Here is a 25,606-nt window from a genome sequence, read left to right on the forward strand (position 1 = left end):
ATGACTGGACACAGGCAAAATGTAACAGCAGGTGGGTAAAAAAAAAACGATTCTAAAATTTGAGTGTAACATGTGGTAAGAAGATCCGTTTCATTTGGTCTGTTTTTGAATTAAGGAACAATTCTCATCTCCATTGTGAGCCATATTTAGTTATCCAATCACCTCAGTCCAACTCTGACTGAATAAGTGTTCATTGTCGTATGGGGACAAATGACCTGTAGCCAAGTGCATTGCTGGAAAATTCTCACTGCACAACCATCACCATAAAAAAGAAGAATCCCAGTCACGGTTTGTTCAAGTCTTAATGTGAACAATGGGTCTGGTCACCTCTCTTGGCAAGGGCATCAAAGTCTGCTGTCATCTTTGGTGTAGAGATTCTCAGAACATTTGACAATTGGTCATTTGTTAAACTTGACCTGTTGTTTTGTTGTAATTCATGACCGAGAAAGTTTGTTCACACACATAATGTGGACCCGAATAAAACAAGAATCCTTTGGGCTTTTTAAATGTTTGGAAACGTTATTTCATTTAGTGAGCAACAGAACTGGCCTATTGTTGCAGTGTTGTACTCCTCCTTCAAAGCACTTTCACCTTGGATGTCGATTAGCTGGTGCTGCTTCCTCACTGTGGAAAGACAGGGGCACGATACAAACTCCAGAACCCTGCAGCACTCCAGTATTAACAGAACCCTGCAGCACTCCAGTATTAACAGAACCCTGCAGCACTCCAGTATTAACAGAACCCTGCAGCACTCCAGTATTAACAGACCCCTGCAGCACTCCAGTATTAACAGACCCCTGCAGCACTCCAGTATTAACAGAACCCTGCAGCACTCCAGTATTAACAGAACCCTGCAGCACTCCAGTATTAACAGAACCCTGCAGCACTCCAGTATTAACAGAACCCTGCAGCACTCCAGTATTAACAGAACCCTGCAGCACTCCAGTATTAACAGAACCCTGCAGCACTCCAGTATTAACAGAACCCAGCAGCATTCCAGTATTAACAGAACCCTGCAGCACTCCAGTATTAACAGGACCCTGCAGCACTCCAGTATTAACAGGACCCTGCAGCACTCCAGTATTAACAGAACCCTGCAGCACTCCAGTGTTAACAGAACCCTGCAGCACTCCAGTATTAACAGAACCCTGCAGCACTCCAGTATTACCAGAACCCTGCAGCACTCCAGTATTAACAGAACCCTGCAGCACTACAGTATTAACAGAACCCTGCAGCACTCCAGTATTAACAGAACCCTGCAGCACTCCAGTATTAACAGAACCCTGCAGCACTCCAGTATTAACAGAACCCTGCAGAACTCCAGTATTAACAGAACCCTGCAGCACTCCAGTATTAACAGAACCCTGCAGCACTCCAGTATTAACAGAACCCTGCAGCACTCCAGTATTAACAGAACCCTGCAGCACTCCAGTATTAACAGAACCCTGCAGCACTCCAGTATTAACAGAACCCTGCAGCACTCCAGTATTAACAGAACCCTGCAGCACTGCAGTATTAACAGAACCCTGCAGCACTCCAGTATTAACAGAACCCTGCAGCACTCCAGTATTAACAGAACCCTGCAGCACTCCAGTATTAACAGAACCCTGCAGCACTCCAGTATTAACAGAACCCTGCAGCACTGCAGTATTAACAGAACCCTGCAACACTCCAGTATTAACAGAACCCTGCAGCACTCCAGTATTAACAGAACCCTGTAACACTCCAGTATTAACAGAACCCTGCAGCACTCCAGTATTAACAGAACCCTGCAGCACTCCAGTATTAACAGCACCCTGCAGCACTCCAGTATTAACAGAACCCTGCAGCACTCCAGTATTAACAGAACCCTGCAGCACTCCAGTATTAACAGAACCCTGCAGCACTCCAGTATTAACAGAACCCTGCAGCACTCCAGTATTAACAGAACCCTGCAGCACTCCAGTATTAACAGAACCCTGCAGCACTCCAGTATTAACAGAACCCTGCAGCACTCCAGTATTAACAGAACCCTGCAGCACTCCAGTATTAACAGAACCCTGCAGCACTCCAGTATTAACAGAACCCTGCAGCACTCCAGTATTAACAGAACCCTGCAGCACTCCAGTATTAACAGAACCCTGACACTCCAGTATTAACAGACCCTGCAGCACTCCAGTATTAACAGAACCCTGCAGCACTCCAGTATTAACAGAACCCTGCAGCACTCCAGTATTAACAGAACCCTGCAGCACTCCAGTATTAACAGAACCCTGCAGCACTCCAGTATTAACAGAACCCTGCAGCACTCCAGTATTAACAGAACCCTGCAGCACTCCAGTATTAACAGAACCCTGCAGCACTCCAGTATTAACAGAACCCTGCAGCACTCCAGTATTAACAGAACCCTGCAGCACTCCAGTATTAACAGAACCCTGCAGCACTCCAGTATTAACAGAACCCTGCAGCACTCCAGTATTAACAGAACCCTGCAGCACTCCAGTATTAACAGAACCCTGCAGCACTCCAGTATTAACAGAACCCTGCAGCACTCCAGTATTAACAGAACCCTGCAGCACTCCAGTATTAACAGAACCCTGCAGCACTCCAGTATTAACAGAACCCTGCAGCACTCCAGTATTAACAGAACCCTGCAGCACTCCAGTATTAACAGAACCCTGCAGCACTCCAGTATTAACAGAACCCTGCAGCACTCCAGTATTAACAGAACCCTGCAGCACTCCAGTATTAACAGAACCCTGCAGCACTCCAGTATTAACAGAACCCTGCAGCACTCCAGTATTAACAGAACCCTGCAGCACTCCAGTATTAACAGAACCCTGCAGCACTCCAGTATTAACAGAACCCTGCAGCACTCCAGTATTAACAGAACCCTGCAGCACTCCAGTATTAACAGAACCCTGCAGCACTCCAGTATTAACAGAACCCTGCAGCACTCCAGTATTAACAGAACCCTGCAGCACTCCAGTATTAACAGAACCCTGCAGCACTCCAGTATTAACAGAACCCTGCAGCACTCCAGTATTAACAGAACCCTGCAGCACTCCAGTATTAACAGAACCCTGCAGCACTCCAGTATTAACAGAACCCTGCAGCACTCCAGTATTAACAGAACCCTGCAGCACTCCAGTATTAACAGAACCCTGCAGCACTCCAGTATTAACAGAACCCTGCAGCACTCCAGTATTAACAGAACCCTGCAGCACTCCAGTATTAACAGAACCCTGCAGCACTCCAGTATTAACAGAACCCTGCAGCACTCCAGTATTAACAGAACCCTGCAGCACTCCAGTATTAACAGAACCCTGCAGCACTCCAGTATTAACAGAACCCTGCAGCACTCCAGTATTAACAGAACCCTGCAGCACTCCAGTATTAACAGAACCCTGCAGCACTCCAGTATTAACAGAACCCTGCAGCACTCCAGTATTAACAGAACCCTGCAGCACTCCAGTATTAACAGAACCCTGCAGCACTCCAGTATTAACAGAACCCTGCAGCACTCCAGTATTAACAGAACCCTGCAGCACTCCAGTATTAACAGAACCCTGCAGCACTCCAGTATTAACAGAACCCTGCAGCACTCCAGTATTAACAGAACCCTGCAGCACTCCAGTATTAACAGAACCCTGCAGCACTCCAGTATTAACAGAACCCTGCAGCACTCCAGTATTAACAGAACCCTGCAGCACTCCAGTATTAACAGAACCCTGCAGCACTCCAGTATTAACAGAACCCTGCAGCACTCCAGTATTAACAGAACCCTGCAGCACTCCACTATTAACAGAACCCTGCAGCACTCCAGTATTAACAGAACCCTGCAGCACTCCAGTATTAACAGAACCCTGCAGCACTCCAGTATTAACAGAACCCTGCAGCACTCCAGTATTAACAGAACCCTGCAGCACTCCAGTATTAACAGAACCCTGCAGCACTCCAGTATTAACAGAACCCTGCAGCACTCCAGTATTAACAGAACCCTGCAGCACTCCAGTATTAACAGAACCCTGCAGCACTCCAGTATTAACAGGACCCTGCAGCACTCCAGTATTAACAGAACCCTCCAGCACTCCAGTATTAACAGAACCCTGCAGCACTCCAGTATTAACAGAACCCTGCAGCACTCCAGTATTAACAGGACCCTCCAGCACTCCAGTATTAACAGAACCCTGCAGCACTCCAGTATTAACAGAACCCTCCAGCACTCCAGTATTAACAGAACCCTGCAGCACTCCAGTATTAACAGAACCCTGCAGCACTCCAGTATTAACAGAACCCTGCAGCACTCCAGTATTAACAGAACCCTGCAGCATTCCAGTATTAACAGAACCCTGCAGCACTCCAGTATTAACAGAACCCTGCAGCACTCCACTATTAACAGAACCCTGCAGCACTCCACTATTAACAGAACCCTGCAGCACTCCAGTATTAACAGAACCCTGCAGCACCCCAGTATTAACAGAACCCTGCAGCACTCCAGTATTAACAGAACCCTGCAGCACTCCAGTATTAACAGGACCCTCCAGCACTCCAGTATTAACAGAACCCTGCAGCACTCCAGTATTAACAGAACCCTGCAGCACTACAGTATTAACAGAACCCTGCAGCACTCCACTATTAACAGAACCCTGCAGCACTCCAGTATTAACAGGACCCTCCAGCACTCCAGTATTAACAGAACCCTGCAGCACTCCAGTATTAACAGAACCCTGCAGCACTCCACTATTAACAGAACCCTGCAGCATTCCAGTATTAACAGAACCCTGCAGCACTCCAGTATTAACAGAACCCTGCAGCACTCCAGTATTAACAGAACCCTGCAGCACTCCAGTATTAACAGAACCCTGCAGCACTCCAGTATTAACAGAACCCTGCAGCACTCCAGTATTAACAGAACCCTGCAGCACTCCACTATTAACAGAACCCTGCAGCACTCCAGTATTAACAGAACCCTGCAGCACTCCAGTATTAACAGAACCCTGCAGCACCCCAGTATTAACAGAACCCTGCAGCACTCCAGTATTAACAGAACCCTGCAGCACTCCAGTATTAACAGAACCCTGCAGCACTCCAGTATTAACAGGACCCTCCAGCACTCCAGTATTAACAGAACCCTGCAGCACTCCAGTATTAACAGAACCCTGCAGCACTACAGTATTAACAGAACCCTGCAGCACTCCAGTATTAACAGAACCCTGCAGCACTCCACTATTAACAGAACCCTGCAGCACTCCAGTATTAACAGAACCCTGCAGCACTCCAGTATTAACAGAACCCTGCAGCACCCCAGTATTAACAGAACCCTGCAGCACTCCACTATTAACAGAACCCTGCAGCACTCCAGTATTAACAGAACCCTGCAGCACTCCAGTATTAACAGAACCCTGCAGCACTCCACTATTAACAGAACCCTGCAGCACTCCAGTATTAACAGAACCCTGCAGCACTCCAGTATTAACAGAACCCTGCAGCACTCCAGTATTAACAGAACCCTGCAGCACTCCAGTATTAACAGAACCCTGCAGCACTCCAGTATTAACAGAACCCTGCAGCACTCCAGTATTAACAGAACCCTGCAGCACTCCAGTATTAACAGAACCCTGCAGCACTCCAGTATTAACAGAACCCTGCAGCACTCCAGTATTAACAGAACCCTGCAGCACTCCAGTATTAACATGACCCTGCAGCACTCCACTATTAACAGAACCCTGCAGCACTCCAGTATTAACAGAACCCTGCAGCACTCCAGTATTAACAGAACCCTGCAGCACTCCAGTATTAACAGAACCCTGCAGCACTCCAGTATTAACAGAACCCTGCAGCACTCCAGTATTAACAGAACCCTGCAGCACTCCAGTATTAACATGTCATCAACCTGAATATATTGTGATGTAACAATGAGATAATCATTAAACCAGCAACAGCTTTACTTGAAAGACATCAATAATTCACTGTGTCATAATTCACTGTAATTCACTTCCTCTGATCTATTACAGAGGAAGGAATGATGAGGGAGGAAGACCAGCTGAATACATGATCTATAACAGAGGAAGGACTGATGAGGGAGGAAGACCAGCTGAATACATAATCTCTAACAGAGGAAGGAATGATGAGGGAGGAAGACCATCTGAATACATGATCTATAACAGAGGAAGGAATGATGAGGGAGGAAGACCAGCTGAATACATGATCTATAACAGAGGAAGGAATGATGAGGGAGGAAGACCAGCTGAATACATGATCTATAACAGAGGAAGGAATGATGAGGGAGGAAGACCAGCTGAATACATGATCTATAACAGAGGAAGGAATGATGAGGGAGGAAGACATGTTGATATTTTAGCAGCCAATCATGTAGCCAGATTTACCAATACAACCTCTGATCACATCTCCAGTATTCATGACTCACCAACAAAGAGTTGAACGGTGGTTTCCTTCACCTGGCTGTTCAGTGTTGGAAGGAAGCACCTGTATCTTCCAGCATCAGAGAGAGTAACGTTGGTCAGCTTTAAGGAGACGTTGCCATTCTTCTGTTCTCCATTAAACATTGATGTCCTATTCCTGTAGAATGGACACTGATCGCCATCGAAGTCTCGACCGTCTTTGTAACAATGAACCATTTTTTTCACGCTGTTTTCTTCTTTGCATTTCTTGTCAGTCTCACTCAGGTCCAATCCTGTCCACTCCACTACCATGTCCTCAGCACTGACACTGGGTTTCAGGGAACATGGTAGAATGACGTCATCACCAGCTAAGGCATCGACTCGGTCAGCCGGTCCAACAACCTCAGACAACCCTGGAGAAAAACAAACGACACATAGTTAAAGATACCTGGTAACTTCCTGTTCTTCCATGGATTCTGGGCCAAATGACACCATTCATTCCTGTGTTTAGACTCTATAGCATTGAAGCCAAATGAAGTTGGTTAAGATGGCGTCTCATGTGGGACATTTATGTAGACAGTTTGAGATACTCCAGGAAGTGACGTAGACATAACCAATGTTCCCTCAAAAAAAATTCGCCCCTGAACACATTTCAGGTCTGCTGAGCACAAACTTGAATGTTGTGAAAATTCTGTGCAACATGTAGGCTACAGTGGCTATTTGATCATAATGTAGGTCTACCAGAGTGGTCTACCATCATAATGTAGACCTACCAGAGTGGCCTACCATCATAATGTAGACCTACCAGAGTGGCCTACCATCATAATGTAGGCCTACCAGAGTGGTCTACCATCATAATGTAGGCCAATTAGAGTGGCCTACCATCATAATGTAGGCCTATGAGTGGCCTACCATCATAATGTAGGCCTACCAGAGTGGTCTACCATCATAATGTAGACCTACCAGAGTGGCCTACCATCATAATGTAGGCCAATTAGAGTGGCCTACCATCATAATGTAGGCCTATGAGTGGCCTACCATCATAATGTAGGCCTACCAGAGTGGTCTACCATCATAATGTAGGCCTATGAGTGGCCTACCATCATAATGTAGGCCTACCAGAGTGGTCTACCATCATAATGTAGACCTACCAGAGTGGCCTACCATCATAATGTAGGCCAATTAGAGTGGCCTACCATCATAATGTAGGCCTATGAGTGGCCTACCATCATAATGTAGGCCTACCAGAGTGGTCTACCATCATAATGTAGGCCTACCAGAGTGGTCTACCGTCATAATGTAGGCCTACCAGAGTGGTCTACCATCATAATGTAGGCCTACCAGAGTGGTCTACCGTCATAATGTAGGCCTACCAGAGTGGTCTACCATCATAATGTAGACCTACCAGAGTGGTCTACCATCATAATGTAGGTCCTACCAGAGTGGCCTACCATCATAATGTAGGCCTACCAGAGTGGCCTACCAGAGTGGCCTACCATCATAATGTAGGTCCTACCAGAGTGGCCTACCATCATAATGTAGGCCTACCAGAGTGGCCTACCAGAGTGGTCTACCATCATAATGTAGGTCCTACCAGAGTGGCCTACCATCATAATGTAGGCCTACCAGAGTGGCCTATCAGAGTGTCCTACCATCATACTGTAGGCCTACCAGAGTGGCCTACCATCATACTGTAGGCCTACCAGAGTGGCCTATCAGAGTGGCCTATCAGAGTGGCCTATCAGAGTGGCCTACCAGAGTGGCCTATCAGAGTGGTCTACCAGAGTGGTCTACCAGAGTGGTCTACCAGAGAGGTCTACCAGAGTGGTCTATCAGAGTGGCCTACCAGAGTGGTCTACCAGAGAGGTCTACCAGAGTGGTCTACCAGAGTGGTCTACCAGAGTGGTCTACCAGAGAGGTCTACCAGAGTGGCCTACCAGAGTGGTCTACCAGAGAGGTCTACCAGAGTGGTCTACCAGAGTGGTCTACCAGAGTGGTCTACCAGAGAGGTCTACCAGAGAGGTCTACCAGAGTGGTCTACCAGAGAGGTCTACCAGAGTGGTCTACCAGAGAGGTCTACCAGAGTGGTCTACCAGAGAGGTCTACCAGAGTGGTCTACCAGAGAGGTCTACCAGAGTGGTCTACCAGAGAGGTCTACCAGAGAGATCTACCAGAGTGGTCTACCAGAGTGGTCTACCAGAGAGGTCTACCAGAGTGGTCTACCAGAGTGGTCTACCAGAGTGGTCTACCAGAGAGGTCTACCAGAGTGGTCTACCAGAGTGGTCTACCAGAGAGGTCTACCAGAGAGATCTACCAGAGTGGTCTACCAGAGTGGTCTACCAGAGAGATCTACCAGAGTGGTCTACCAGAGTGGTCTACCAGAGAGGTCTACCAGAGTGGTCTACCAGAGAGGTCTACCAGAGAGGTCTACCAGAGTGGTCTACCAGAGAGATCTACCAGAGTGGTCTACCAGAGTGGTCTACCAGAGAGGTCTACCAGAGTGGTCTACCAGAGAGGTCTACCAGAGAGGTCTACCAGAGTGGTCTACCAGAGAGGCCTACCAGAGTGGTCTACCAGAGAGGCCTACCAGAGTTGTCTACCAGAGTGGTCTACCAGAGAGGCCTACCAGAGTGGTCTACCAGAGAGGCCTACCAGAGTGGTCTACCAGAGAGGCCTACCAGAGTGGTCTACCAGAGAGGTCTACCAGAGTGGTCTACCAGAGTGGTCTACCAGAGTGGTCTACCAGAGAGGTCTACCAGAGAGGTCTACCAGAGTGGTCTACCAGAGAGGTCTACCAGAGTGGTCTACCAGAGAGGTCTACCAGAGTGGTCTACCAGAGAGGTCTACCAGAGTGGTCTACCAGAGAGGTCTACCAGAGTGGTCTACCAGAGAGGTCTACCAGAGAGATCTACCAGAGTGGTCTACCAGAGTGGTCTACCAGAGAGGTCTACCAGAGTGGTCTACCAGAGTGGTCTACCAGAGTGGTCTACCAGAGAGGTCTACCAGAGTGGTCTACCAGAGTGGTCTACCAGAGAGGTCTACCAGAGAGATCTACCAGAGTGGTCTACCAGAGTGGTCTACCAGAGAGATCTACCAGAGTGGTCTACCAGAGTGGTCTACCAGAGAGGTCTACCAGAGTGGTCTACCAGAGAGGTCTACCAGAGAGGTCTACCAGAGTGGTCTACCAGAGAGATCTACCAGAGTGGTCTACCAGAGTGGTCTACCAGAGAGGTCTACCAGAGTGGTCTACCAGAGAGGTCTACCAGAGAGGTCTACCAGAGTGGTCTACCAGAGTGGTCTACCAGAGAGGCCTACCAGAGTGGTCTACCAGAGAGGCCTACCAGAGTTGTCTACCAGAGTGGTCTACCAGAGAGGCCTACCAGAGTGGTCTACCAGAGAGGCCTACCAGAGTGGTCTACCAGAGAGGCCTACCAGAGTGGTCTACCAGAGAGGTCTACCAGAGTGGTCTACCAGAGTTGTCTACCATCAGAAACAATGGAGAAAATGCATCCCATAACATTTTAACATGGAAATAGCTGTTCTATCAAGCAGTCAATGTGTGGTGTTCATCCCAGACAGTACATGGTCCCAGACCCCGCATCCCAGACAGTACATTGTCCCAGACCCCTCATCCCAGACAGTACATGGTCCCAGACCCCGCATCCCAGACAGTACATTGTCCCAGACCCCTCATCCCAGACAGTACATGGTCCCAGACCCCTCATCCCAGACAGTACATGGTCCCAGACCCCGCATCCCAGACAGTACATGGTCCCAGACCCCTCATCCCAGACAGTACATGGTCCCAGACCCCTCATCCCAGACAGTACATTGTCCCAGACCCCTCATCCCAGACAGTACATTGTCCCAGACCCCGCATCCCAGACAGTACATGGTCCCAGACCCCTCATCCCAGACAGTACATGGCCCCACACCCCTCATCCCAGACAGTACATTGTCCCAGACCCCTCATCCCAGACAGTACATTGTCCCAGACCCCGCATCCCAGACAGTACATTGCCCCAGACCCCTCATCCCAGACAGTACATTGCCCCAGACCCCTCATCCCAGACAGGACATTGTCCCAGACCCCTCATCCCAGACAGGACATTGTCCCAGACCCCTCATCCCAGACAGGACATTGTCCCAGACCCCTCATCCCAGACAGTACATTGTCCCAGACCCCTCATCCCAGACAGTACATTGTCCCAGACCCCTCATCCCAGACAGTACATGGTCCCAGACCCCTCATCCCAGACAGTACATTGTCCCAGACCCCTCATCCCAGACAGTACATTGTCCCAGACCCCTCATCCCAGACAGTACATTGTCCCAGACCCCTCATCCCAGACAGTACATTGCCCCAGACCCCTCATCCCAGACCCCTCATCCCAGACAGTACATTGTCCCAGACCCCTCATCCCAGACAGTATATTGTCCCAGACCCCTCATCCCAGACAGTATATTGTCCCAGACCCCTCATCCCAGACAGTATATTGTCCCAGACCCCTCATCCCAGACAGTACATTGTCCCAGACAGTACATTGTCCCACACCCCTCATCCCAGACAGTACATTGTCCCAGACCCCTCATCCCAGACAGTATATTGTCCCAGACCCCTCATCCCAGACAGTATATTGTCCCAGACCCCTCATCCCAGACAGTACATTGTCCCAGACAGTACATTGTCCCACACCCCTCATCCCAGACAGTACATTGTCCCACACCCCTCATCCCAGACAGTACATTGCCCCAGACAGTACATTGTCCCAGACAGTACATGGTCCCAGACCCCTCATCCCAGACAGTACATGGTCCCAGACCCCTCATCCCAGACAGTATATTGTCCCAGACCCCTCATCCCAGACAGTACATGGTCCCAGACCCCTCATCCCAGACAGTACATTGTCCCACACCCCTCATCCCAGACAGTACATTGTCCCACACCCCTCATCCCAGACAGTACATTGCCCCACACCCCTCATCCCAGACAGCCATTTATAGCCATTTAAGATGGCGTCTCATGTGGGAGACTTAGGTAGACAGTTTGAGCTACTCCAGGAAGTGACGTTACAGGTTCTCAGTGCTGCCCCCTCTCATTAAGTAACTCAAGTTGAAGGCCAACCGGGGTACTGCAGGCTGCCATTAGACATAACATGCAGGCTAGCTCAGTACTGCCCACTCTCATTAAGTAACTCAAGTTGAAGGCCAACTGGGGTACTGCAGGCTGCCATTAGACATAACATGCAGGCTAGCTCAGTGCTGCCCCCTCTCATTAAGTAACTCAAGTTGAAGGCCAACCGGGGTACTGCAGGCTGCCATTAGACATAACATGCAGGCTAGCTCAGTGCTGCCCCCTCTCATTAAGTAACTCAAGTTGAAGGCCAACCGGGGTACTGCAGGCTGCCATTAGACATAACATGCAGGCTAGCTCAGTGCTGCCCCCTCTCATTAAGTAACTCAAGTTGAAGGCCAACCGGGGTACTGCAGGCTGCCATTAGACATAACATGCAGGCTAGCTCAGTGCTGCCCCCTCTCATTAAGTAACTCGAGTTGAAGGCCAACCGGGGTACTGCAGGCTGTCATTAGACATAACATGCAGGCTAGCTCAGTACTACCCCCTCTCATTAAGTAACTCAGTTAACAAACTATATAACCTTCCTGTATTCTGACTAGATCAGATGTTAAACTATATAACCTTCCTGTATTCTGACTAGATCAGATTGTAAGTTGGTGGTTGAAGATATCCCTCTAGTGGTGCGGGGGCTGTGCTTTGGCAAAGTGGGTGGGGTTATATCCTTCCTGTTTGGCCCTGTCCGGGGGTATCATCGGATGGGGCCACAGTGTCTCCTGACCCCTCCTGTCTCAGCCTCCAGTATTTATGCTGCAGTAGTTTGTGTCGGGGGGCTAGGGCCAGTTGGTTATATCTGGAGTACTTCTCCTGTCGTATCCAGTGTCCTGTGTGAATTTAAGTATGCTCTCTCTAATTCTCTCCTTCTCTCTTTCTTTCTCTCTCTCGGAGGACCTGAGCCCTAGGACCATACGTCAGGACTACTGGGCATGATGACTCCTTGCTGTCCCCAGTCCACCTGGCCTTGCTGCTGTCCCAGTTTCAACTGTTCTGCCTGCGGCTATGGAACCCCTACCTGTCCCAGACCTGCTGTTTTCAACTCTTAATGATCGGCTATGAAAAGCCAACTGACATTTATTCCTGATTATTATTTGACCATGCTTGTCATTTATGAACATTTTGAACATCTTGGCCATGTTCTGTTATAATCTCCACCCGGCACAGCCAGAAGAGGACTGGCCATTCCTCATAGCCTGGTTCCTCTCTAGGTTTCTTCCTAGGTTTTGGCCTTTCTAGGGAGTTTTTCCTAGCCACCGTGCTTCTACACCTGCATTGCTTGCTGTTTGGGGTTTTAGGCTGGGTTTCTGTACAGCACTTCGAGATATTAGCTGATATACGAAGGGCTATATAAAATAAACTTGATTGATTGATTGATCAGATGGTGTTAAACTATATAACCTTCCTGTATTCTGACTAGATCAGATGTTAAACTATATAACCTTCCTGTATTCTGACTAGATCAGATGGTGTTAAACTATATAACCTTCCTGTATTCTGACTAGATCAGATGTTAAACTATATAACCTTCCTGTATTCTGACTAGATCAGATGGTGTTAAACTATATAACCTTCCTGTATTCTGACTAGATCAGATGTTAAACTATATAACCTTCCTGTATTCTGACTAGATCAGATGGTGTTAAACTATATAACCTTCCTGTATTCTGACTAGATGGTGTTAAACTATATAACCTTCCTGTATTCTGACTAGATGGTGTTAAACTATATAACCTTCCTGTATTCTGACTAGATGGTGTTAAACTATATAACCTTCCTGTATTCTGACTAGATCAGATGGTGGTAAACTATATAACCTTCCTGTATTCTGACTAGATCAGATGGAGTTAAACTATATAACCTTCCTGTATTCTGACTAGATGGTGTTAAACTATATAACCTTCCTGTATTCTGACTAGATCAGATGGTGTTAAACTATATAACCTTCCTGTATTCTGACTAGATGGTGTTAAACTATATAACCTTCCTGTATTCTGACTAGATCAGATGGTGTTAAACTATATAACCTTCCTGTATTCTGACTAGATGGTGTTAAACTATATAACCTTCCTGTATTCTGACTAGATCAGATGGTGTTAAACTATATAACCTTCCTGTATTCTGACTAGATGGTGTTAAACTATATAACCTTCCTGTATTCTGACTAGATCAGATGGTGTTAAACTATATAACCTTCCTGTATTCTGACTAGATCAGATGTTAAACTATATAACCTTCCTGTATTCTGACTAGATCAGATGGTGTTAAACTATATAACCTTCCTGTATTCTGACTAGATGGTGTTAAACTATATAACCTTCCTGTATTCTGACTAGATGGTGTTAAACTATATAACCTTCCTGTATTCTGACTAGATGGTGTTAAACTATATAACCTTCCTGTATTCTGACTAGATCAGATGGTGGTAAACTATATAACCTTCCTGTATTCTGACTAGATCAGATGGTGGTAAACTATATAACCTTCCTGTATTCTGACTAGATCAGATGGTGTTAAACTATATAACCTTCCTGTATTCTGACTAGATGGTGTTAAACTATATAACCTTCCTGTATTCTGACTAGATCAGATGGTGTTAAACTATATAACCTTCCTGTATTCTGACTAGATGGTGTTAAACTATATAACCTTCCTGTATTCTGACTAGATCAGATGGTGGTAAACTATATAACCTTCCTGTATTCTGACTAGATGGTGTTAAACTATATAACCGTCCTGTATTCTGACTAGATCAGATGGTAAACTATATAACCTTCCTGTATTCTGACTAGATCAGATGTTAAACTATATAACCTTCCTGTATTCTGACTAGATCAGATGGTGTTAAACTATATAACCTTCCTGTATTCTGACTAGATCAGATGTTAAACTATATAACCTTCCTGTATTCTGACTAGATCAGATGATGTTAAACTATATAACCTTCCTGTATTCTGACTAGATCAGATGTTAAACTATATAACCTTCCTGTATTCTGACTAGATCAGATGGTGTTAAACTATATAACCTTCCTGTATTCTGACTAGATCAGATGTTAAACTATATAACCTTCCTGTATTCTGACTAGATGGTGTTAAACTATATAACCTTCCTGTATTCTGACTAGATCAGATGTTAAACTATATAACCTTCCTGTATTCTGACTAGATCAGATGGTGTTAAACTATATAACCTTCCTGTATTCTGACTAGATCAGATGTTAAACTATATAACCTTCCTGTATTCTGACTAGATGGTGTTAAACTATATAACCTTCCTGTATTCTGACTAGATCAGATGTTAAACTATATAACCTTCCTGTATTCTGACTAGATCAGATGTTAAACTATATAACCTTCCTGTATTCTGACTAGATCAGATGGAGTTAAACTATATAACCTTCCTGTATTCTGACTAGATCAGATGGTGGTAAACTATATAACCTTCCTGTATTCTGACTAGATCAGGTGTTAAACTATATAACCTTCCTGTATTCTGACTAGATGATGTTAAACTATATAACCTTCCTGTATTCTGACTAGATCAGATGATTTTAAACTATATAACCTTCCTGTATTCTGACTAGATCAGATGTTAAACTATATAACCTTCCTGTATTCTGACTAGATCAGATGGTGGTAAACTATATAACCTTCCTGTATTCTGACTAGATGGTGTTAAACTATATAACCTTCCTGTATTCTGACTAGATCAGATGGTGGTAAACTATATAACCTTCCTGTATTCTGACTAGATCAGATGGTGTTAAACTATATAACTTTCCTGTAATCTGACTAGATCAGATGGAGGTAAACTATATAACCTTCCTGTATTCTGACTAGATGGTGTTAAACTATATAACCTTCCTGTATTCTGACTAGATCAGATGTTAAACTATATAACCTTCATGTATTCTGACTAGATCAGATGGTGTTAAACTATATAACCTTCCTGTATTCTGACTAGATGGTGTTAAACTATATAACCTTCCTGTATTCTGACTAGATCAGATGGTGTTAAACTATATAACCTTCCTGTATTCTGACTAGATGGTGTTAAACTATATAACCTTCCTGTATTCTGACTAGATCAGATGGTGGTAAACTATATAACCTTCCTGTATTCTGACTAGATGGTGTTAAACTATATAACCGTCCTGTATTCTGACTAGATCAGATGGTAAACTATATAACCTTCCTGTATTCTGACTAGATCAGATGTTAAACTATATAACCTTCCTGTATTCTGACTGGATCAGATGGTGTTAAACTATATAACCTTCCTGTATTCTGACTAGATCAGATGTTAAACTATATAACCTTCCTGTATTCTGACTAGATCAGATGATGTTAAACTATATAACCTTCCTGTATTCTGACTAGATCAGATGTTAAACTATATAACCTTCCTGTATTCTGACTAGATCAGATGGTGTTAAACTATATAACCTTCCTGTATTCTGACTAGATCAGATGGTGGTAAACTATATAACCTTCCTGTATTCTGACTAGATGGTGGTAAACTATATAACCTTCCTGTATTCTGACTAGATGGTGGTAAACTATATAACCTTCCTGTATTCTGACTAGATCAGATGTTAAACTATATAACCTTCCTGTATTCTGACTAGATGGTGTTAAACTATATAACCTTCCTGTATTCTGACTAGATCAGATGTTAAACTATATAACCTTCCTGTATTCTGACTAGATCAGATGTTAAACTATATAACCTTCCTGTATTCTGACTAGATGGTGTTAAACTATATAACCTTCCTGTATTCTGACTAGATCAGATGTTAAACTATATAACCTTCCTGTATTCTGACTAGATCAGATGTTAAACTATATAACCTTCCTGTATTCTGACTAGATCTGATGTTAAACTATATAACCTTCCTGTATTCTGACTAGATCAGATGTTAAACTATATAACCTTCCTGTATTCTGACTAGATCAGATGGAGTTAAACTATATAACCTTCCTGTATTCTGACTAGATCAGATGGTGGTAAACTATATAACCTTCCTGTATTCTGACTAGATCAGATGTTAAACTATATAACCTTCCTGTATTCTGACTAGATCAGATGGAGTTAAACTATATAACCTTCCTGTATTCTGACTAGATCAGATGGTGGTAAACTATATAACCTTCCTGTATTCTGACTAGATCAGGTGTTAAACTATATAACCTTCCTGTATTCTGACTAGATGATGTTAAACTATATAACCTTCCTGTATTCTGACTAGATCAGATGATGTTAAACTATATAACCTTCCTGTATTCTGACTAGATCAGATGGAGTTAAACTATATAACCTTCCTGTATTCTGACTAGATCAGATGTTAAACTATATAACCTTCCTGTATTCTGACTAGATCAGATGGTGGTAAACTATATAACCTTCCTGTATTCTGACTAGATGGTGTTAAACTATATAACCTTCCTGTATTCTGACTAGATCAGATGGTGGTAAACTATATAACCTTCCTGTATTCTGACTAGATCAGATGGTGTGAAACTATATAACTTTCCTGTATTCTGACTAGATCAGATGGAGTTAAACTATATAACCTTCCTGTATTCTGACTAGATCAGATGTTAAACTATATAACCTTCCTGTATTCTGACTAGATCAGATGTTAAACTATATAACCTTCCTGTATTCTGACTAGATCAGATGGAGTTAAACTATATAACCTTCCTGTATTCTGACTAGATCAGATGGAGTTAAACTATATAACCTTCCTGTATTCTGACTAGATCAGATGGTGTTAAACTATATAACCTTCCTGTATTCTGACTAGATCAGATGGTGTTAAACTATATAACCTTCCTGTATTCTGACTAGATCAGATGTTAAACTATATAACCTTCCTGTATTCTGACTAGATCAGATGGTGTTAAACTATATAACCTTCCTGTATTCTGACTAGATCAGATGTTAAACTATATAACCTTCCTGTATTCTGACTAGATCAGATGGTGTTAAACTATATAACCTTCCTGTATTCTGACTAGATGGTGTTAAACTATATAACCTTCCTGTATTCTGACTAGATCAGATGTTAAACTATATAACCTTCCTGTATTCTGACTAGATCAGATGATGTTAAACTATATAACCTTCCTGTATTCTGACTAGATCAGATGGTGGTAAACTATATAACCTTCCTGTATTCTGACTAGATGGTGTTAAACTATATAACCTTCCTGTATTCTGACTAGATGGTGTTAAACTATATAACCTTCCTGTATTCTGACTAGATCAGATGGTGGTAAACTATATAACCTTCCTGTATTCTGACTAGATCAGATGGTGGTAAACTATATAACCTTCCTGTATTCTGACTAGATCAGGTGTTAAACTATATAACCTTCCTGTATTCTGACTAGATGATGTTAAACTATATAACCTTCCTGTATTCTGACTAGATCAGATGATGTTAAACTATATAACCTTCCTGTATTCTGACTAGATCAGATGGAGTTAAACTATATAACCTTCCTGTATTCTGACTAGATCAGATGTTAAACTATATAACCTTCCTGTATTCTGACTAGATCAGATGGTGGTAAACTATATAACCTTCCTGTATTCTGACTAGATGGTGTTAAACTATATAACCTTCCTGTATTCTGACTAGATCAGATGGTGGTAAACTATATAACCTTCCTGTATTCTGACTAGATCAGATGGTGTTAAACTATATAACTTTCCTGTATTCTGACTAGATCAGATGGAGTTAAACTATATAACCTTCCTGTATTCTGACTAGATCAGATGTTAAACTATATAACCTTCCTGTATTCTGACTAGATCAGATGTTAAACTATATAACCTTCCTGTATTCTGACTAGATCAGATGGAGTTAAACTATATAACCTTCCTGTATTCTGACTAGATCAGATGGAGTTAAACTATATAACCTTCCTGTATTCTGACTAGATCAGATGGTGTTAAACTATATAACCTTCCTGTATTCTGACTAGATCAGATGGTGTTAAACTATATAACCTTCCTGTATTCTGACTAGATCAGATGTTAAACTATATAACCTTCCTGTATTCTGACTAGATCAGATGGTGTTAAACTATATAACCTTCCTGTATTCTGACTAGATCAGATGTTAAACTATATAACCTTCCTGTATTCTGACTAGATCAGATGGTGTTAAACTATATAACCTTCCTGTATTCTGACTAGATGGTGTTAAACTATATAACCTTCCTGTATTCTGACTAGATCAGATGTTAAACTATATAACCTTCCTGTATTCTGACTAGATCAGATGATGTTAAACTATATAACCTTCCTGTATTCTGACTAGATCAGATGGTGGTAAACTATATAACCTTCCTGTATTCTGACTAGATGGTGTTAAACTATATAACCTTCCTGTATTCTGACTAGATGGTGTTAAACTATATAACCTTCCTGTATTCTGACTAGATCAGATGGTGGTAAACTATATAACCTTCCTGTATTCTGACTAGATCAGATGGAGTTAAACTACACTGCTCAAAAAAATAAAGGGAACACTTAAACAACACAATGTAACTCCAAGTCAATCACACTTCTATGAAATCAAACTGTCCACTTAGGAAGCAACACTGATTGACAATAAATTTCACATGCTGTTGTGCAAATGGAATAGACAAAAGGTGGAAATTATAGGCAATTAGCAAGACACCCCCAAAAAAGGAGTGATTCTGCAGGTGGTGACCACAGACCACTTCTCAGTTCCTATGCTTCCTGGCTGATGTTTTGGTCACTTTTGAATGCTGGCGGTGCTCTCACTCTAGTGGTAGCATGAGACGGAGTCTACAACCCACACAAGTGGCTCAGGTAGTGCAGTTCATCCAGGATGGCATATCAATGCGAGCTGTGGTAAAAAGGTTTGCTGTGTCTGTCAGCGTAGTGTCCAGAGCATGGAGGCGCTACCAGGAGACAGGCCAGTACATCAGGAGACGTGGAGGAGGCCGTAGGAGGGCAACAACCCAGCAGCAGGACCGCTACCTCCGCCTTTGTGCAAGGAGGTGCACTGCCAGAGCCCTGCAAAATGACCTCCAGCAGGCCACAAATGTGCATGTGTCAGCATATGGTCTCACAAGGGGTCTGAGGATCTCATCTCGGTACCTAATGGCAGTCAGGCTACCTCTGGCGAGCACATGGAGGGCTGTGCGGCCCCACAAAGAAATGCCACCCCACACCATGACTGACCCACCGCCAAACCGGTCATGCTGGAGGATGTTGCAGGCAGCAGAACATTCTCCACGGCGTCTCCAGACTCTGTCACGTCTGTCACATGTGCTCAGTGTGAACCTGCTTTCATCTGTGAAGAGCACAGGGCGCCAGTGGCGAATTTGCCAATCTTGGTGTTCTCTGGCAAATGCCAAACGTCCTGCACGGTGCTGGGCTGTAAGCACAACCCCCACCTGTGGACGTCGGGCCCTCATACCACCCTCATGGAGTCTGTTTCTGACCGTTTTAGCAGACACATGCACATTTGTGGCCTGCTGGAGGTCATATGGAGGTCAGGCGCAGCAACGTGGGTTTTGTTTTGTGTGAAACGGAAGGCAGTGACAGCGTCATTCAAATCTCGTGAGTCATCTTTGACTGTCTAACTTGCTAATAGTGAATAATGTAAACTGAAGCGGTCAGTGTTACCTACTGTTGTAAAAACACTACCCGTTGTTCTGCTGGTGTGTGCGTCAGACTCTATTCGCCCAATGCACACGATAACACGTGATGGAGTTCAGTCACCCAACCAACACATTTTGTTCATTTAAAAGCCGTCAGACGTCGACTTGGTTGTAAAAGTGTTCCAACAGGAGAAACACTATAGACTCCTGTATTTATGTCAATTGTTGGACTCATTGCAATTACTATCACTGTCTTCTTAAGACTCCTTTGTATTTATGTAAATTGTGGCATATACTCAAATGCAACTCAGAAGATTGACTGTGTGTCTGTGAATAATAATAATAATTCTAACGTAACACCAACAATAATAACAATGATAATAATACATTTGCTATTCCCTTGGGTACAGAGTGGGTTGATGCTACTGGTCCCTCATCATCAGATACTGTCTGCTATGTATTATAGGTACCTTTCATACAAATCTTAACCTTGTGACCCATTCTATAAATCTGTTGTTCGTCATGTAGCTTGAAAGGGGTGTATCTTGGCTATAAAAGACCTTTGTACTTTTGTCTCGTGGCTCTCAACAAATCATCTGAGCGTGAATCGTCGACCAGTCATCATTATCGTAGAGCACTCAATCGATTCACTTTATATGTGTGCGTTGTATTGACCTGCTCCCTTATTAATAAAGTGAATACAGATTTAGTTAAAGTATAACTCTGACTTGTGTGATAAGTTTGTCTCTTATTTGATAGTAAAGAAAATAACCAACATATTTGGCGACGAGGATGGGATGTGAATCTTCACTTGGTGACCGTTCCTGACCACCTGGGTAAATCGTGCGGGATCCCTCAAACTTGGGATCTCAGGGAGACCACACTTCTGGAACGAAGCAGATGGACCCACCTTTGATCTGAGAGGCAGCGAGCTGAGTCTCAAACTTAGTTAAAAAAAATAAAGAAGTGAGCGAAACACGCAGAGTCAAGTTTTTAAGAAAAGCTACGCTCTGAGTGTGTATTTCTGTGTGAGGGGGGCACTCCAAATCCAACTCTAAATACTGTATCCATGACTATATCCAACCCAACTCCATATACTGTATCCAAGACTATATCCAACCCAACTCCATATACTGTATCCAAGACTATATCCAACCCAACTCCATATACTGTATCCATGACTATATCCAACCCAACTCTATATACTGTAACCATGACTATATCCAACCCAACTCTAAATACTGTATCCATGATTATATCCAACCCAACTCCATATACTGTATCCATGACTATATCCAACCCAACTCCAAATACTGAGCAGGTCAATGACAACACGTCCTGATTTTTGAGAACAGAACCCTGCAGCACTCCATTATTAACAGAACCCTGCAGCACTCCAGTATTAACAGAACCCTGCAGCACTCCAGTATTAACAGAACCCTGCAGCACTCCAGTATTAACAGAACCCTGCAGCACTCCAGTATTAACAGAACCCTGCAGCACTCCAGTATTAACAGAACCCTGCAGCACTCCAGTATTAACAGAACCCTGCAGCACTCCAGTATTAACAGAACCCTGCAGCACTCCAGTATTAACAGAACCCTGCAGCACTCCAGTATTAACAGAACCCTGCAGCACTCCAGTATTAACAGAACCCTGCAGCACTCCAGTATTAACAGAACCCTGCAGCACTCCAGTATTAACAGAACCCTGCAGCACTCCAGTATTAACAGGACCCTGCAGCACTCCAGTATTAACAGAACCCTGCAGCACTCCATTATTAACAGAACCCTGCAACACTCCAGTATTAACAGAACCCTGCAGCACTCCAGTATTAACAGAACCCTGCAGCACTCCAGTATTAACAGAACCCTGCAGCACTCCAGTATTAACAGAACCCTGCAGCACTCCAGTATTAACAGAACCCTGCAGCACTCCAGTATGAACAGAACCCTGCAGCACTCCAGTATTAACAGAACCCTGCAGCACTCCAGTATTAACAGAACCCTGCAGCATTCCAGTATTAACAGAACCCTGCAGCACTCCAGTATTAACAGAACCCTGCAACACTCCAGTATTAACAGAACCCTGCAGCACTCCAGTATTAACAGAACCCTGCAGCACTCCAGTATTAACAGAACCCTGCAACACTCCAGTATTAACAGAACCCTGCAGCACTCCAGTATTAACAGAACCCTGCAGCACTCCAGTATTAACAGAACCCTGCAGCACTTCAGTATTAACAGAACCCTGCAGCACTCCAGTATTAACAGAACCCTGCAGCACTCCAGTATTAACAGAACCCTGCAGCACTCCACTATTAACAGAACCCTGCAGCACTCCAGTATTAACAGAACCCTGCAGCACTCCAGTATTAACAGAAAGATGGTCAGAAGTCATGAACAGAACCCTGCAGCACTCCAGTATTAACAGAACCCTGCAGCACTCCAGTATTACCAGAACCCTGCAGCACTCCAGTATTACCAGAACCCTGCAGCACTCCAGTATTAACAGAACCCTGCAGCACTCCAGTATTAACAGAACCCTGCAGCACTCCAGTATTACCAGAACCCTGCAGCACTCCAGTATTAACAGAACCCTGCAGCACTCCAGTATTAACAGAACCCTGCAGCACTCCAGTATTAACAGAACCCTGCAGCACTCCAGTATTACCAGAACCCTGCAGCACTCCAGTATTAACAGAACCCTGCAGCACTCCAGTATTAACATGTCATCAACCTGAATACATTGTGATGTAACAATGAGATAATCATTAAACCAGCAACAGCTTTACTTGAAAGACATCAATAATTCACTGTGTCATAATTCACTGTAATTCACTTCCTCTGATCTATTACAGAGGAAGGAATGATGAGGGAGGAAGACCAGCTGAATACATGATCTATAACAGAGGAAGGACTGATGAGGGAGGAAGACCAGCTGAATACATGATCTATAACAGAGGAAGGAATGATGAGGAAGACCAGCTGAATACATGATCTATAACAGAGGAAGGAATGATGAGGGAGGAAGACCAGCTGAATACATGATGAGGGAGGAAGACCAGCTGAATACATGATCTATAACAGAGGAAGGAATGATGAGGGAGGAAGACCAGCTGAATACATGATCTATAACAGAGGAAGGAATGATGAGGGAGGAAGACCAGCTGAATACATGATCTATAACAGAGGAAGGAATGATGAGGGAGGAAGACCAGCTGAATACATGATCTATAACAGAGGAAGGAATGATGAGGGAGGAAGACCAGCTGAATACATGATCTATAACAGAGGAAGGAATGATGAGGGAGGAAGACCAGCTGAATACATGATCTATAACAGAGGAAGGAAGACCAGCTGAATACATGATCTATAACAGAGGAAGGAATGATGAGGGAGGAAGACATGTTGATATTTTAGCAGCCAATCATGTAGCCAGATTTACCAATACAACCTCTGATCACATCTCCAGTATTCATGACTCACCAACAATGAGTTGAACGGTGGTTTCCTTCACCTGGCTGTTCAGTGTTGGAAGGAAGCACCTGTATCTTCCAGCATCAGAGAGAGTAACGTTGGTCAGCTTTAAGGAGACGTTGCCATTCTTCAGTTCTTCATGAAACATTGATGTCCTATTCCTGTAGAATGGACACTGATCGTCATAGAAGTCTCGACCGTCTTTGTAACAATGAACCATTTTTTTCACGCTGTTTTCTTCTTTGCATTTCCTGTCAGTCTCACTCAGGTCCAATCCTGTCCACTCCACTACCATGTCCTTAGCATTGACACTGGGTTTCAGGGAACATGGTAGAATGACGTCATCACCAGCTGAGGCAATGACTGGGTCAGCCGATCCAACAACCTCAGACAACCCTGGAGAAAAACAAACGACACATAGTTAAAGATACCTGGTAACTTCCTGTTCTTCCATGGATTCTGGGCCAAATGACACCATTCATTCCTGTGTTTAGACTCTATAGCATTGAAGCCAAATGAAGTTGGTTAAGATGGCGTCTCATGTGGGACATTTATGTAGACAGTTTGAGATACTCCAGGAAGTGACGTAGACATAACCAATGTTCCCTCAAAAAAAATTCGCCCCTGAACACATTTCAGGTCTGCTGAGCACAAACTTGAATGTTGTGAAAATTCTGTGCAACATGTAGGCTACAGTGGCTATTTGATCATAATGTAGGTCTACCAGAGTGGTCTACCATCATAATGTAGGCCAATTAGAGTGGCCTACCATCATAATGTAGGCCTATGAGTGGCCTACCATCATAATGTAGGCCTACCAGAGTGGTCTACCATCATAATGTAGACCTACCAGAGTGGCCTACCATCATAATGTAGGACAATTAGAGTGGCCTACCATCATAATGTAGGCCTATGAGTGGCCTACCATCATAATGTAGGCCTACCAGAGTGGTCTACCGTCATAATGTAGGCCTACCAGAGTGGTCTACCATCATAATGTAGACCTACCAGAGTGGTCTACCATCATAATGTAGGTCCTACCAGAGTGGCCTACCATCATAATGTAGGCCTACCAGAGTGGCCTACCAGAGTGGCCTACCATCATAATGTAGGTCCTACCAGAGTGGCCTACCATCATAATGTAGGCCTACCAGAGTGGCCTACCAGAGTGGTCTACCATCATAATGTAGGTCCTACCAGAGTGGCCTACCATCATAATGTAGGCCTACCAGAGTGGCCTACCAGAGTGGTCTACCATCATACTGTAGGCCTACCAGAGTGGCCTACCAGAGTGTCCTACCATCATACTGTAGGCCTACCAGAGTGGCCTACCATCATACTGTAGGCCTACCAGAGTGGCCTATCAGAGTGGCCTACCAGAGTGGCCTATCAGAGTGGCCTACCAGAGTGGCCTATCAGAGTGGCCTACCAGAGTGGCCTATCAGAGTGGCCTACCAGAGTGGCCTATCAGAGTGGCCTACCAGAGTGGCCTATCAGAGTGGTCTACCAGAGTGGTCTACCAGAGTGGTCTACCAGAGTGGTCTATCAGAGTGGCCTACCAGAGTGGTCTATCAGAGTGGCCTACCAGAGTGGTCTATCAGAGTGGCCTACCAGAGTGGTCTATCAGAGTGGCCTACCAGAGTGGTCTACCAGAGTGGTCTACCAGAGTGGTCTACCAGAGTGGTCTACCAGAGAGATCTACCAGAGAGGTCTACCAGAGAGGTCTACCAGAGTGGTCTACCAGAGAGGCCTACCAGAGAGGTCTACCAGAGTGGTCTACCAGAGAGGTCTACCAGAGTGGTCTACCAGAGTGGTCTACCAGAGTGGTCTACCAGAGAGGTCTACCAGAGAGGCCTACCAGAGTTGTCTACCATCAGAAACAATGGAGAAAATGCATCCCATAACATTTTAACATGGAAATAGCTGTTCTATCAAGCAGTCAATGTGTGGTGTTCATCCCAGACAGTA

General features: G+C 44.4%; 1 protein-coding gene across 1 annotated transcript in view; it reads right to left on the minus strand.

Annotated features, from left to right (window-relative positions):
- LOC129835624 (putative selection and upkeep of intraepithelial T-cells protein 1 homolog) overlaps window positions 1–25,606 on the minus strand; it is a 74,256-nt gene that overhangs the window by 16,432 nt on the left and 32,218 nt on the right. Inside the window, exon 3 of the mRNA XM_055901337.1 lies at window positions 23,648–23,878. Coding sequence (XP_055757312.1) covers window positions 23,648–23,878 — 231 coding nt within the window. The remainder of the gene's footprint in view (window positions 1–23,647; window positions 23,879–25,606) is intronic.

The sequence above is a fragment of the Salvelinus fontinalis genome, chromosome 36 (genome assembly GCF_029448725.1).
Source record: "Salvelinus fontinalis isolate EN_2023a chromosome 36, ASM2944872v1, whole genome shotgun sequence".
Lineage (NCBI taxonomy): Eukaryota > Metazoa > Chordata > Actinopteri > Salmoniformes > Salmonidae > Salvelinus > Salvelinus fontinalis.